The 15,550-nt window shown below is 32.9% G+C and overlaps 2 protein-coding genes across 2 annotated transcripts; both read left to right on the top strand.

The window, feature by feature from the left end:
* Window positions 1-1,195: 1,195 nt before the first annotated feature.
* LOTGIDRAFT_157966 (hypothetical protein) lies at window positions 1,196-4,361 on the top strand (the record flags this gene model as incomplete). Its single annotated transcript, XM_009050547.1, has 6 exons — window positions 1,196-1,321; window positions 1,681-1,832; window positions 2,386-2,752; window positions 3,121-3,281; window positions 3,555-3,591; window positions 3,786-4,361. The coding sequence occupies 6 exons, from the start codon at window positions 1,196-1,198 to the stop codon at window positions 4,359-4,361; spliced, it is 1,419 nt and encodes a 472-aa protein (XP_009048795.1).
* Window positions 4,362-4,824: 463 nt separating this feature from the next.
* Window positions 4,825-6,139, top strand: LOTGIDRAFT_157965 (hypothetical protein; the record flags this gene model as incomplete). Its single annotated transcript, XM_009050546.1, has 4 exons — window positions 4,825-4,906; window positions 5,175-5,307; window positions 5,581-5,768; window positions 6,060-6,139. 4 exons carry the CDS (start codon window positions 4,825-4,827, stop codon window positions 6,137-6,139), a joined length of 483 nt encoding a protein of 160 aa, XP_009048794.1.
* Window positions 6,140-15,550: the final 9,411 nt, after the last annotated feature.

The following is a 15,550-nucleotide window of genomic DNA, read 5'->3' as shown; positions in this document are numbered from 1 at the left end:
TTAATATTCACATATTTACCTTCATCAAATTAAAGTTAATCACCATGTTTAATTAAATTACTGTTAAATGTTTAAGGTTTGTCACCCAATCAAAAGTATCCTACCAGGCTAGATCTAGATCCTTCTGTTGAATAGTAACTTGTCACCTTTCAACCATCCTAGCTAATCTCCATGAATTAGCTGAAAGAGAAGACTTAAGTCATCCAAAGAGTAAATCTAACTATATTACTCTGAAACAGAAGACTGTGAATCCTAATATAAATCTATGATCATGAATTGTATTTACACCATGTGATATTCTCTAACATCCTCAATATTTCAGTCATATGATAAACATCTCAGTTTCTAGACTCTCACTATCTTCCTCAGTACTATATCATAAACAGGGAATAGCTATTGCTTTATCATTTTTAAACACACATGTCATTTCAGCCTTCAAATCATTTTGTAATATGTAAAAATATATTGACCATTTAATTATGTGACCTAACCTAATAGAGGCTGAAAAACTTAATCAGATATTGAAGAAAAATAGTCTTCCATCTTAATGAATTTAAAAGCAATATGGTTTTAAGTATACCCATGTTTCAAATGAAAACTTGAATAACAATATGATGCCATGGTATTTGTATTCAGATTAAGTTTTTACTAATGTAGCAAAAATATACCACTATCATTAGCATGGCTTTTCTAGTACTAAAGACTAAAATCACCCCCACCCCCCTCAAAAAAATGCCACACCTGTCCCGTAAAATAGGTTAAGTAAGCTTATTGGGGCGTAACAACGTTATCTTAATCAATCTTGGATTTTAATTTAACTAGGCCTAGAGATTGCAGGCAGTACTTACTTTTCTTCTAAGTTTTCTTTTAGTGTAGTTACCGTACTTGTCTTATAAAAAGTCAAGCTAATCTAGGCCTAATCATTATCATACATTTCAAAGGCTTGTCACAATGATGTTTTCTATATCAAATGTGACCATGCTAACCTAACTCGAACCAGTCACATGGTGACCCAATATTGATCAAAACCTGAAAAAAGTCCATTTCATTTTCAACTCGTAACTGTCACGAGAAAAGATCCGGTTGTAAACAAAGTCTGGTCATATGACAGGTCATGTGATTTCATGGTCACGTGATCTGTCAAATCGTAAAAAAAGTACTGGATGACCAAAGCTTGTTTACAAAAAAAAGAAGCATGGCTGACAAAAATGAATTTATTCCCTGTATCGATGAAAAAACTGCTGTTAACTTAGAGAACAGATTAAGAATGTGTTTAGATTTTGTTTCTCCCTTTAGATGGCTGATAGAAGCTTACGTCTCTGTGAGTTTTCCATTGATATGTTAACTGCAATTCCTTAAATTTTCTATAGCTCTGTTGGTTTCACAATTGCAAATATTTCATCAGTCAGAGAGGATAGTTGTCCTGCCTATTCTATCATTCCTTCAAAAATACACTTACAAGTCTGCAAAACTTTGATTTCTATGCCTACCCATTACAAAATCTTTCTACAGTCTAAGACTGTGAGGTTAGTACTTTTGTGAAATTAACATAATTGGTGAAATACGGTTAGCCAACAAATATGAGGATACAAAATCTTGAAGAAACCTTACAAAATTGCTGTTCATTTTATTTCACTTCATATTATCCAATCAAATGATCTATGTTTTCTTATATTAAAGGATTTTTTTGTGAATAATTTGTGGGATAAGCTTCTGCCATGTTGGAGAAGAAAGTTAGAAATGATGTCACCTCCCCAACAATCTGTTCTGTTAGATAGCGCAGCCTTCACTGAGAATAAAGATTTACAGTTGAGTTGTTTTTTGATAGTAAAGTAAACAAAATGAATGGATTTGCATCGATCTATTTTTCCCCTTTTTAGGTTCACCTGTCAATCACGTTGAATTTATTTGATATAGGCCTATACAGATTATGATAATATAAAATAAAACATAAATAGGAAGGATTGAACAGTGGAGTGACAGTAAATTGAAATAAGTCATTACCAAATTAGGCTTGAATCTCTATACTTTTTTATATTAAACATGGATGTAACTTGTTTTAAACAATATTTATTCATAATTTATACATCCAGAGATCACTGATGGTTTCAAAAACTAGCCCTAAGCCCCATTTATACGACTATGTTTACTTATATAAGTAATTATACTTACGTAAGTATATATACTCGTATAAACGCTTTTACTTACGTAAGCAGATATATTCCAGGAGTATTTTACTTCACTTCATAGAGGTCGTGCAAAAGTATATTTACTTATAACCAATTATACTCCAGGAGTAAATATGCTTATCTGAGTAACATTTGGCTGTATAAACAGGGCTTTAGGTAACTTAACAACGTAACAATATTTTTTGTATTTTTTCAGAACATTGCTACCGTTATCAATGCTGGCCTATATTAAATGTATTGACAGTCTTTCACTCAACAGACAATGTGTAGATTTAGACGAGTCAGAAACAGTTCAAGAAATCACTTCAATGCTTGTGGACTGGAATAGTTCACAAATGCAAGAACAGATACTTTTAGAAACAAAGGGCAAGTTTGAAGGGAAATATACACAAGGTAACAAAGAAAGGTGTGACACACTGACAGCAAATACTGACAGATCTGATAGCAAGAAAAGAAAACTTTCTCCAAGTTCAATGATAAATGGTCAAGATTTCTCTCTGCGTAATGTTTTTAGAAAACATGTGAAACCAAAGAAACAACATGAAATTGGAAGATTAGCTAAGGTAAGGTTGTTTCAATAAATACTACTACTAACTTTGACCCAGTACTAATTTCATTTCAAACAACTAATTTCCAAAATAAAGAAAGTGATGCACATGCTAGGATTATAAAATAATAAGAAAGCCACTCCCCATATCTCTGTCAATCATGTTATAAGTAATTTACAGCATGTTTTCATTCGTTAACGAATTTAAACAGTCCTGCCCTTGGACTCGGTGTTCAAATCAGTTAACTCATGAAAATTGTCGAGTTCGAAATCTCCTCAAGGTAAGAAAAAATTCTAATACCTGTGCTTCCGAGAGTCTGCCTGATGTCTGCTTTCGCTCCGTAATACCGAAAAATATTACTTATACCAATTTATTGTTTCTAGGGAGTAAGTATAGTAAGTGAAGTTAGTCAGTGTAAGAATATAGTAGATGTTGGAGCAGGGTTAGGACATCTATCTAGAATATTAGCTTTTAATCAGGGTTTAACAGTCACGACAGTAGAAGCTGCTGGTACTCACGCACCTAAAGCATTTAAATATGATAGGTATGTAGGTTGTTTCTACCTTCCCATCATGCGATATTTGTAACTTAAAGGAATTTAAATGAAATTTCTACTCTTTGTATACCTAGGGGAGCTGTGGTGGCTCAGCGAGTTAGACATTGGCTTGCTAACTTGAATGTCCAGGGTTCAATCCAGGCAATGTTCTAGATCATAGTTGTAAGGTCCTTCCAGAGGAACTTTATCAAATGTTGTGCATTTGAGTGTTTACATATTGTTTTACTGTTTAGATACCAGAACCTGTGTTTTCTTTTGTAGGGAAATGGAAAAGGATATAAGTAAAGCTTTAAAAAGAGTAAGTTTCTATGTGATATCTCACTTTTGATTCCCAGCTGTTGAAATGTCTTTCACATGTACATCCTGTAGAACTCCAGACCTCTGTAATTGTTCAGATGAAATGAAATTCCATTCCATGTCAACCATTGCCAATGGAACCAAAAAACACAAGAAAACACAAACTCAAACTCACAATGTTTATCTGTTTTTCAGTTACCAAAGGGAGAGACTGAATCGGGTTCGGTTGAAGTGAAAAGTTTTGATCAAGTTTTACCAAGTCATGTTGTATGTAGGATATCACCTGATATCACTCCCCAGCACTTTCTTCAACTTCTACAGCAGAAATATACAGAACCACACTGCCAAATCTCTACTGACAATAAACATAGCCTTGAGGAAAACACTTCCAGTGATCGTGCCTTAAAAGACTCAGAATTTGAAAGTGAAAAAGATGACCTTTCTTATAATTACCCTAGTCAACCTTCAGCTGGTGATTTCAAAACAGAAACATGTGTGTCTGATAAAGAAAATCGAAAAGAGTGTGTGGAATTGGCGGATACAGACAATGACCAAAGTGAACTATCGACTGGTGATTTTAGAACAGCAATATGTGTGTCTGATGAAGAGAAAGAGTGTTCAGGGCTAGTAGAAGATAAAAAGTTAATATTATGTGGTCTCCATGCTTGTGGTGATTTAACCTCGACATTATTAAGAATGTTTGTATCATGTGATAATATAGTAGGTGTAGCATCTGTTGGCTGTTGTTATATGAAATTATCTTGCAGGTAATAAATAACTCCTTTATTTTATAGTCAAAATTCAACTTGGGAACACTGATATCATCAATTTGCACCATTCTAATTTTCAGTCAGATGTGTTTGGTTCTTGGGATTCCACTAAACCTATGACATCACTGTTGCAAAAGTTGCTGGTAACAGTCAATGGCCGTTGCAACAGTAATGTCATGAAATGCTTAGTTTTAATAGAATTGCAAAAACCACAGCAGCTGACTGAACTAAAAGTTGGAATGGTGCAAATTGATGATATCAGTGTCCCTGATTTATATAAAAAGTGTAGAAAACCTCTTTACAAATCCTTTAATTTTTTGAATTAAACCCAGATGTGATGGATTTTTTAAGCTGACTACACCAACATTTCAGAGTTATCAGTAGTTTTCTGTTTTTAGATGTGATTCTAATAACCAACTAGAAACTGATGATAATGATGGTTATCCAATGAGTAATTTGTTAAAATGTTACCAGATCATCAGTTAAGTTATGCTGCTAGAGAGATGGCGTGTCATTTCATTGATGTATATAAAGACAGGTTACAAGGTAAGTGTCAAACAGTTTGTTTAAGGTATTAATATCATTTTTCACTCAAATATTGTAGATATTTAAAGGAATGATAAGACAACTTTTTATTAGGGGATACTGTCAATTTGCACCATTCCAATATTCAATCAAAATAATCAAAAGCCCTTAGATATTTTTATCACCTTTTGAAATCCTCTTTAAAATCCTTCAACACTTCAATAATTTCTGTTTTTTTAATGGCAAACATTGTGTACTGAATTGGCAAATTACTTTTGTTTTTATTTAGATGACAGTGACCATTTAAAAGTCCATTGTTATAGAGCTGCATTTCAACATATTGTAATAAAACTACATCCCGAGTTTGATAGAGGGAAGATTAAATTAACAGTAAAACATGCTACAGATCTACCATTTGAAAAGTAAGTTGTTAAACTTTTTACAAGTTTTTCCTTGGTTTATACATGACTTAAAGAGATGTAGTATTTAAATATTTAAATCACAGGATAAGCTGGATGTCTGATTTAGATTTGAGGAAGTGTATTATCCATGAAGGTCATCCTTGCCGGGGGAAATTGGATTGGAAAATCCAACGGAAATTATTTTCAAAATGTCTAGTTTGGCTTCAGGATTCAATTAATTTTGGTTGTGATAAATTATAATTAATGTTTTTATTTATAATATATATTATTTAGATATTGTAAGATTAATCTGAAGAAACTGGGATATAATGAAGTTATACCACAAGACTTGATGTTAGAGGCTAAAGTGTATTTAAAACAATGGAAGAACGTCATGTCTTTTTATACCATCAGACTAGCTTTATCTCCTGTTTTAGAGACTATTATTTTGTTAGATAGGATGCTCTATCTTTATCAACATGGTAGGTTTTAATACATTTCAATTTGTTAATCATTGAAACTAAACTATAGAAAGTTATGCCAGTAGGGCATACTATTCATCTCATTGGTACAACAATTCGAGATGAGAGATGTTCAGTTTACTTTCAGTTTATTTACTTGCATATCTTAGCTAATCTGTCAAATGTTTTAAAAGCTATGCCAGAAGGGAAAGTTTTTCAACTCAACATTTTTTTTTTCCTAATAGAAGCACAAAATATTTATATTCAACCAGAGGATGGTCACATAACCAAAATATGTTTTTGTATTTTCAGGTATTACAAGTATTTTAGTTCCTATATTTGACCCTAAAATATCACCTAGAAATTTTTTACTGTTATCACATAAAACATAAATAAATTGGTTGATCATATTTAAAACTGTTGTCTTGCATATTCGAACACTGGTGATGGGAGGGTATTGGTTTTGAGTAAATATACAGTCTCTGTCTATCTATAATTCGGAAAGAGTAAAGGAACTACTGCATATATTGAGCACTTAAGTCTCCAAAAGAGTCATAAACAGCAAAAAAATAAAGTTATGATTTTAATATTTATTGTAAATCTGAGTTTCTATGGTAACAATTATATAGATAATTTAAAGATGGAAGCTGGTTTTGGAAAAACAAATAAATTGTTACAACATAAAGTTGGAAAAGAAAGTCATTATTACAAAATACATAGACGTCTGCATCATTTCACCAAAATAAAAATCCTCGCACTTTTGTTCATATATCGAATTTTACTGTTTATTATCTTTCAAAATAATTTTCACCTTGAAATGACTATAATCTATATTGCAAAACCAACACATCTTTGAGCTGTCATGTGACATTTTGCAGCAAAAATTCATCAAGATCAATGGTTTGCAAGGTCCTTGTTAAGAAGTTATTTAAAAATATACATTTTAACTCATATAAATACAATTTCCTTTTCTTAATTTACATCATTTCTTGAGAAAACTAAAGTCTGATAAATTATTCAATGCCTTATAATATAATAAGATAAAATAAAATGTAGTATATGTACAATTAAATATAAAATATGAATATAAAAGTAAATTATGTGACCATCTAACAAAGTGGTATAATAAAATAAAGGAATGTAGGGCAGGGGCAAGACTGGATGGGAATTGGAGAGGTAATCTTAAAATTTTAATAAATTGTCAAAAATTTGAAAGGGGGTCGTTTCCAACAGTTAGACTGAAATAAATAACCCTGTGCCAGTGCCTTGTGTTGAATGGTGTTTAGTTGCTTGTCAATAGTAACTGGTTTCTTTTCAACCATCCTAATCTCTGAGATAAAGCTAATGCCTAGGACTTGAGTTCTGAAACAAGCTTTGTAGATTCTTTATCTCCAGCATTTATGACATTGAAACACTGCTGAGAAAGTGAAAACAATTTTCAGAAGAATGTAACTTTATGGTTACTGCTGGATGGTTCTGGTTGCCCACCCTGGTTCCCACCAGTCTAAGCCCCTGTTTATAGACATTATGCAATGTGGAATTAAAATTTAAATAATACTAACAAATATTTTGATTTTTTTATGATTATTGATATGTTTTGATATATTAGAATAATGATTGACCTAAACACCTAGAATTTGTGAGGAACAAACTAAGATAAATTTGAAATAATACAGGATCTAGATTCTGCACTCAACCATATACAAAATTAACCTAAAAACTCATTATAAAAATACAATAATATCAAAAATGCAAACAAACGATACCAAAAACTTAAAGATGGGAAGCCTCGCAGGCCCGTAGCTACCCCAGGGGGTACCAACATTTTCTTTTGGGGAGCTTGGCCCCCCTCTAGCTATGGGTCTGTAGCCTTGTTATTCTTAGTAATACATATATTGAAATACATGCATCAATATCTCTCTCTAGCTCTGTTACAGCTCTAAATAATCTTACTTTTTCCAAATTCAAATTTCAAAAAGGCACTTCATTGTCATGCATTACAGGAAGTTTTTAAACTTTGGCAAACTATTTTGGCAGACAGAAACATATTGATGGTTATTTCTGTTCTAGAATGTGAACTTCAAAACTTTCATTTAATGAGCCTTATCAAAAACATCAGAGGTCATTAATATTGCTAAACCCTTTTAAAACTAGCTTCTCTTCAAACTTCATAATATATATCTATACCAATGGAAATCTCTCAAGTCAATTTTAAAGACACGATACATCTCTTGTTCAATAAGTAAACACTAACAGACTGATTTGTTGTAATGGAGGATCACTTATGACTTTCAATAACTATATGTGGTTTTTAAATGCACACTCTATACTGGAGTTTAATAGGGAAATACACTGCTAACAGAATTGTTCCATACTGCGTATTTCTATTATATTATTCAACGCCTGGTTCACATCAGGATCCATGTGGCCCTGAAATAGACAAATATATTCTCAATTGAATCGATAATCACTTCATCAAATAAATAAATCATCCCCACCAGATACACACTTGATATGAAATGGCAAAGCTTTGCAGTGGAACATTTTGCGGGGACAACAGCTCTTGATTTACCATATTTATAGATATTTAATGAGCAAAATCTGTAGCAAGACCTCCAAGTACCTGAACGGACACACCTCAATTGTCCTCAAAAAATTCTATGGTACAGAGATGAAGGGACAGAAAAGGAAAAGGTTGAGAACTAGGACTAAATTATGTTTATCAAGATGAGGTTAAAATAAAGATAGAAGTATAGAACAAACCTGTACAGCACTAATTAAATGTGTTCTATACATTATAACAGCTTCTTCATGATGTTTATTATTCTCCTACAATATACATACATTGTAAAATTGAGAACCTGAAACATGTACAGCTAAAAGGTAGGGGAACAGGGAATGTTTCACAAAATCTTAATGAAGATAATGCAGCGATTTAATTGGTAATAAAGCTGGATTAATTAAGTGATCGACCAATTAGATAACTGGAACACTACCTGTTAGTATTCCCGAATATATTCCTTCAGTCTTAATAATCAAAATTAAACTAACCTCTAATTGTTTCTGTAATGAATTAAGTTGAGACTGTAGAGATTGAATTTTTTTATCATGTTCTATAATCTGGATGGAATCATTATTATTTAAATTGCTTTCATTGGACACGTTCGGCGAGATCTTCTTCATCATTGATATTTCTTCTTCTAACAATGCGTTGGCTTTAGAGAGTTCATCAATAGTCAGATCTAATTGTTCCTTATCAAAAAGTAACGTTTTATTTTCTTCTTCTAATCTTGATATTGCGTAATTATTGGACATTTCTTCGCCAGTAGTCTCAGACGCCTGGTCTTCTAGTTCTGCTTCTAATTTTTCTTTGTCTTTCAGTAAATCTGTGTAGTCTTGCTCTAACTGGTTGTAATCCTGTTGTAGCATCTCGTGCTGTTGAATCACTCCTTCGTATTCGTCCATTTCCTCAAACATCTGATCTCTCTGCGTGGTCAGCTGACTGATTTGTTCCTGCAAGCTCTGGACTTCTTCCAAGACAATATCATGGTCGTGCTGTAGAGTAGATGAGGTGTCTTCTAACTCATCGTATTTCAGTTTTAACTTTTCCTTTTCCTCGATTAACGTAGCCACTTCTCCAACCTTTCCAGCTAAACTCACTGCACTTACTTTAATTTCCAAATCTTTCTTTTCACTCGCTAGAGTTTTATATTTTTCTTGCAGATTTTCCAGTTCGTACACGAGTTTGGTCAAATCTTCATGCATTTGGTTACCATCTTGTAGCAAGTAAGTATTCTCTTTATTGAATTCATCTCGTTCTTCCACGATTTTTTCATAAGCTTCTTGAGTTTTTTCCTTCTCTTGTTGAAGTTGGTCAAAATCTTCTTGAAGGTCATCGCCAGCTTTCAAAATGGCGTCAAATGTCTGTCGTAGTTTGTTTAATTCCGTACTTAAAACCGTCACCTGATCTTGTAATTTTTCATTCTCACTTTGTAACATTTCTAACGTGTGTTTTTCAGATTCAACCTCACCACTGTCGTCTGATTCTGTCCTACTAGGTGGCGCCACTGATTTTAACATGACCACTTCCTGTCGTAAACTTATCAATTCTTCTACAAGTTCCACACGATCTTTGCCCTCTAAATCACCCTCTTCCTTATTTGGAGAATTTCGTCCCAAAACTTCTTTTAAATTAGAGTTTTTCGAATTTAATACTTGGTTTGATAACTGAGATTGCTCTAACAAAGTTTTTAACAACTGAATTTCTTCAGCCGATTTTTTGATTTGTTCCTCAGATTTTTTAATTTCCTCACTTGATTTTGATTCTTTTGATTTCACATTTTCTAATTCAGATTTTAAATGTTTAAAATCATGTAACAGTTTTTGATTTTGTTCTTTAAGTTCTGTAGTTTTCGTGTCATTTTCAGGCAGAGTTCCGCTCTTCATCGATTCCAAACCGTTGAATTTCTCCTCCCAGGCTTTATTTTGATTGTTTAATTCTTCTTCTATTATAGCACTATTTAATTTATCCATCTCCAATGTTTCTTTCAACTGAAAAAGAAGAAAGATAAGCCTGTAATATTCTTGTTAAAGATCTTCAAAAACATTTGTGGAATCGGGGATGAAATCAAAAACATTTTTTAGAGATGAGATAGAATTGTTAAATTTCTTGTGATGAGAATAAATATCCTTGATCATGGTCCTTATTACAAAATGAGTAATAGACACAGAGTATGTATTTTTAATCTATGTTACTAGCACAAAACGGACGTGAATTTACAACCAATCAGATTCAATAGCCAATATAGACTCGATCAATTACAAAGATACCAGGTAATTTTAGAAGCCAACTTTCGTCGTAGCTGTGCATAGACAATGAGTGACTGGATGATAGAGGCCAGCTAAATCTTATCTTACCTCAAATATTTCAGTTTTTAAGTCTTGTTTTTCTGTTTCTAAAGATTGTATTTTATCATTTAATTCCTCTAAATCTTGTAGAGAGATTCCAGTAGAGATAGAATCTAGGATTCGTTTATTCTCATCTAATTCAACATGGCCGTTGGGAATCTTCTGGAAATATATACATTGACAATTTGACATGTGTTTACAATGAGAAAGAAAGAATATCGCCAATATCTGTGACAGCTCTATCAGTAAGAACTGGGTAGTTATGTATTAAGTGATTAGGTATCACCGGTTAGAATGCCCCTCAATTCAGAACAATTCTGATGCCACAGTCGGTGTCTGCTCTCAAACTTCTACATAAAAATACCATAATCCTATGTTTTCAGTATCTGGTTATCTAGTAGTTAATGGCAATGCTGCTGCTCCAAAATAAGCCATTTCTGATCAATAATTTCCCAAAGCCACACTTTTAGAAAAAATGTCCAGAGCTTTTTGGAATAAGCCATATTAGATTTAAAGTAAACAGCAACTCATATATACTGCTGACATTTCCAGATCAATCTCTTTTTGTGATAAACAGTTGATAAATATGAAAATCTTACCTGCAATTTCTCCTTTAATTCCTCATTTTCTTTATTTAAAGAGACAATTTGACTTCGTAATAAAATAACTGTTTTTTTATCTTTGATATTCTTCTGATCACCTGTAACACATTATATCAAATATTATACAAGTCAGTAGAAACTGCAATTTACTAATAGAAGACCACAATCTTGTATTTAAAAAAGACCACAATATATCCACTGCTATACTAAGATTACTAATCATGATGTAAGGTCAAAGTCGAGAAAAAATGCACTAAAAGTAAGTCGTTAAACCAGTTTGACTAATTACAAGTCTGAATAATTAAAATATTTCTACCTATATCATCATCACTCTCTGGCCATCCATCATCACCTTGTTTCTTTATTACTGGTGGTGTTTTCTATAATACAAGTTATACAACTATAAATACTTCTCTATTACATACATGTTACTTTCTACCAGGTATTGGGTACAATAGAAACTCAGTTTGGATTTTCCTTTCACTTCTCATCACAGCTGAAGGTTGTTGATTTGACTGCATTTACCAGTCAAGCCTGGCCAGAGCTGTAGTTTACATGTTTATTTGTGTTATTTACCAGTCATATCTGCCTCAAGCTCTATTAGCTAGTTGTATTTACCAGTCATATCTGCTTAGTTGTATTTTAGTTGTATTTTAGTTGTATTTACCAGTCATATCTGCTTAGTTGTATTTTAGTTGTATTTTAGTTGTATTTACCAGTCATATCTGCTTAGTTGTATTTTAGTTGTATTTTAGTTGTATTTTAGTTGTATTTGCCAGTCATGTCTGACCAGAGTTTTAGACTTTTATTTGTCTGTTAGATGTTAATAACTTACTTTATTTTCCTCAATGATTCTATTTAAATCTTCATTTTTCTCTTTTTCATCATGTAATAGTTGTTTTAAATGATTGATCTAGAATAAAACAGAATGTGACATTGCTTGAGATAATCCTTGTATTCTACAAGTGTACGTTCAGTTCAATATCCTGCCCAAATCACAGTGCGTGAGGACCAGCTTGAAGACAACTGGTAACATGAATTTAATTCCACTTTGTTTAAAACACAGAGCATTACACAAATAGCTGTATTCAACTCTTCTTTCAGACTAAGATATAAATCCCCTCCTCCCCCTCCCCTCCTTCCGAATTATAATAGATCTTCTTCCTACCTCTAATTTCATATCTTCTGAGACAATATCTTTACCCTAAATAATATCCAACAATAAATACAAAATACAAAATACATAGCAAGGACAAGACTCACTGGAGTAAGAGAACTGTATTTTTACAATCCGTAGGCTATTGTATTGAGACACTATCTAAGACCCAGCTGGTAATGGATACAAATTAGTTTTACACCAAGCACTCTAGCCTGATAGAAAGGAACGTTGTTAACCTTATTGGTTATCCTTATATGGTTGTTTTCATTCTTTTCTTATAACATACATTTTCTCTGGTGTATCTAAATTTCTGTCAAGTAGAAGTCACTTCTGCATGGCATGATTGTTAAAACCCAAGAGAACTTTATAAACTAACCTGATTTTGTTGTTGTTGTTGTTGTTGTTGTTTTGAAGTTTGTTGTGTTGATTTTAACGAGGATTGTAATGTAGAATTATCTAATAATAATTTATGATATTCTTCATTTAGTTGATCATGTTCTTCTTGTAATTCCTAAATAAATAAAACACTATAATTCACTGGCTTTCAGTAGAAGTAGAAAAAAAAACTCAGGTTCACAAGATTTCTGCTTTATTTTGCCAAACCTCTTGGCTTTGATATTTCCAAGATTATCTGTACCCATTTACAGCTGGTTCAACTGAGGAGGGCGAAATATCTCAGGTTGCCCGAATTTCGAACCTAGTTATGAAAGTCATGCCCGAAAAACTCTGCCCCCCTTTGGATCTGCCACTGATCAAGTATAAAATATAATTTACCTGTAATTTTTTAGACAAGTTAGTTGGACCATCTCTAGGAGATTCAGGTTGATCAACATTTAATAAATTAGGGGCTGATGATGTTCTTTTCATTTTTTCAAGCTGGAAAAATAAAATTATAATTGAATAACTTATGGTACAAAGATGAAACAGAACTGATAGAATATGTAAATAAGGAACACAATTTTATGGTGTAGCCCTTATCAGTTTTATAGTATTTACTATTATCATCAGCAAAGTTTCTTTTTCCTGATGATGACAGTGTAAATAGTTGAAACGTTGAGATCTGGGTGGATTTAAAATACATAGTTCAAAAGAAAGACACTTCTATTGTTTGGTCATTTTTTGAAAGTGAGGCCTTTGCCTCATAAGCCTGCTTAAGGCTACAAACTTGTAATTGCTCCCTTTATTATGGAGAAACTAGGAGATGGGGTAAGAAATATTTGTATTAGCTCACCATATCTTCATTGTCTTCATGATCTGATTTCTTCTGTTCTACAGGTAACTTATCTTCTGTGGTTGGTGATTGTCTAAACTGAGACACCATGTCAACCTACAATAGAGAAATTGAGTATTATGTCTGACTTTTCTCCTTCAGATTGGGCCAATGAAAGTGAGCAAAGTCATGTAGTGTGCAATAAGGGTAATTTTGTAGGACAGCAGCAATGAGGAATTTTTAGTGTGCTCAGTCATAAGCACACTTGACCTCGATTTATTTTCACATCCTGTTCACACTTTCAGCCATCTCAGCTCCATATATTTATCTAGAAGATAATTGCATAATTACATACCTAATAATTGTTTTTCATGAATGAAAAATGAATACAACTCATACATTAAAATTCCTGCAATACGAGGAAATAAACAGAATAATAAATGATAATAAGAGGCTGTATAATATGAATAGTTGAAGAGATTTTAAAATGATGGAAATTACCTTATCTTTCCGTGTATTGTCTGTTTGATCTTTATGAGAACTAGAACTAGGAGACTTGTGTTTATCATTCATATGTTCTGGATAACAAATCTCTGAAATATCACATCATAATGTTTAATAGATTCCCTTGTCTAAATATATATATATACATACATATAGGGCTCAATTTCAGCCACGGCTATACTGTAGAAATCACATAAGAGAATAATCCCAAACAGTCTCTCAATGACTGTCTCTTGAATCAGAATAAACACAAGACCCACTAAGTTTTGAGTGAATGAAAAAAGTGCAAAGGTTATTTACCTCTTTCGTTGAATACTGGTACATTCCATGATCTGGCCGGTGCGTTGGCGAACACTTCTCGTAAATGTCCATGGCCTCCATTCATTGCATAGATTAATGCTATTTTACCTAAAACACAATTTAAAATTAAAGAGGTTTACAAAACAATGGAAAATTGAAATTATGCATATAAAAACCATAGATTGCCAAGATCTACATAAAAAAGCTTAAAATGTTACGATCATCACTTAGTAGGCAGTAGGCCTACAAATCAAAGGTTAATAATTGAAAACATTTTATCATAAGTGAATGTGATAAACTTGAGATTACTAAAGAGAGTTATCTCCCTTCTATTAGTAATTGTGTTTACCTTCTTTATCTTGAATCTGTGGATTGGCTCCTGCTCGTAACAAAAACTCACAAACATCCCGATGTCCTTCTTTAGCTGCTATCATCAATGAGGTCCTGCAAAACAATAGATATACCCATTAGATACTCTATACTTTCCTGACAGTTGATTTATTGGTCTGAGATAGAGTAGCTTACTATTAACTAAATTTCATACAACTGAAATTGATGTCTACAGCAGTTAGTATGTTCTGAAAATAACCTTGATTCTCAAGGTAGGTTCATATGCAATTTTAGCAATGCTAAAAGGTCATTTTCTGAACATGGGGTGATGGTGGGAATGGGCATTTGTCTCACAGAACCCTCGCATGTACTACTATATTTACATTTACTTATAGTAAGGAGGGTTACTTAAGCTTGATACATGATAGAAAGGGGGAGATAGGGGAAGCAGGGTTACTTACACTTGATAAGTATCTTGTGTATTAACATCAACACCTCTTTCCACTAATAATTTACAGATATTGATATCACCACGGTGACTGGCATAGAATAATGATGTTTTACCCGTCTGCAATATCAAATAGTTTGGTTTATATTTATCATACAGTGATATCTTATTGAAAGTACAAGCTAAGCACCAAGTTGAGATGTCTGCAGTGGCGGAGCCAGGTTTGCGTCCGAGAGGGGGCGAAATATCTGAGATTGCTCCTAACCTAGTTATGAGATTTTTGCCCGAAAAACTTGCTTTCGGGGATTGCCCCCTCTGACCCCCTTTGGCTCCACAACTGGA

The sequence above is a fragment of the Lottia gigantea genome (assembly GCF_000327385.1).
Source record: "Lottia gigantea unplaced genomic scaffold LOTGIsca_15, whole genome shotgun sequence".
Lineage (NCBI taxonomy): Eukaryota > Metazoa > Mollusca > Gastropoda > Lottiidae > Lottia > Lottia gigantea.
Note: the sequence above shows the minus strand (reverse complement) of the source record. Positions and strands in the feature narration are given on the sequence as shown.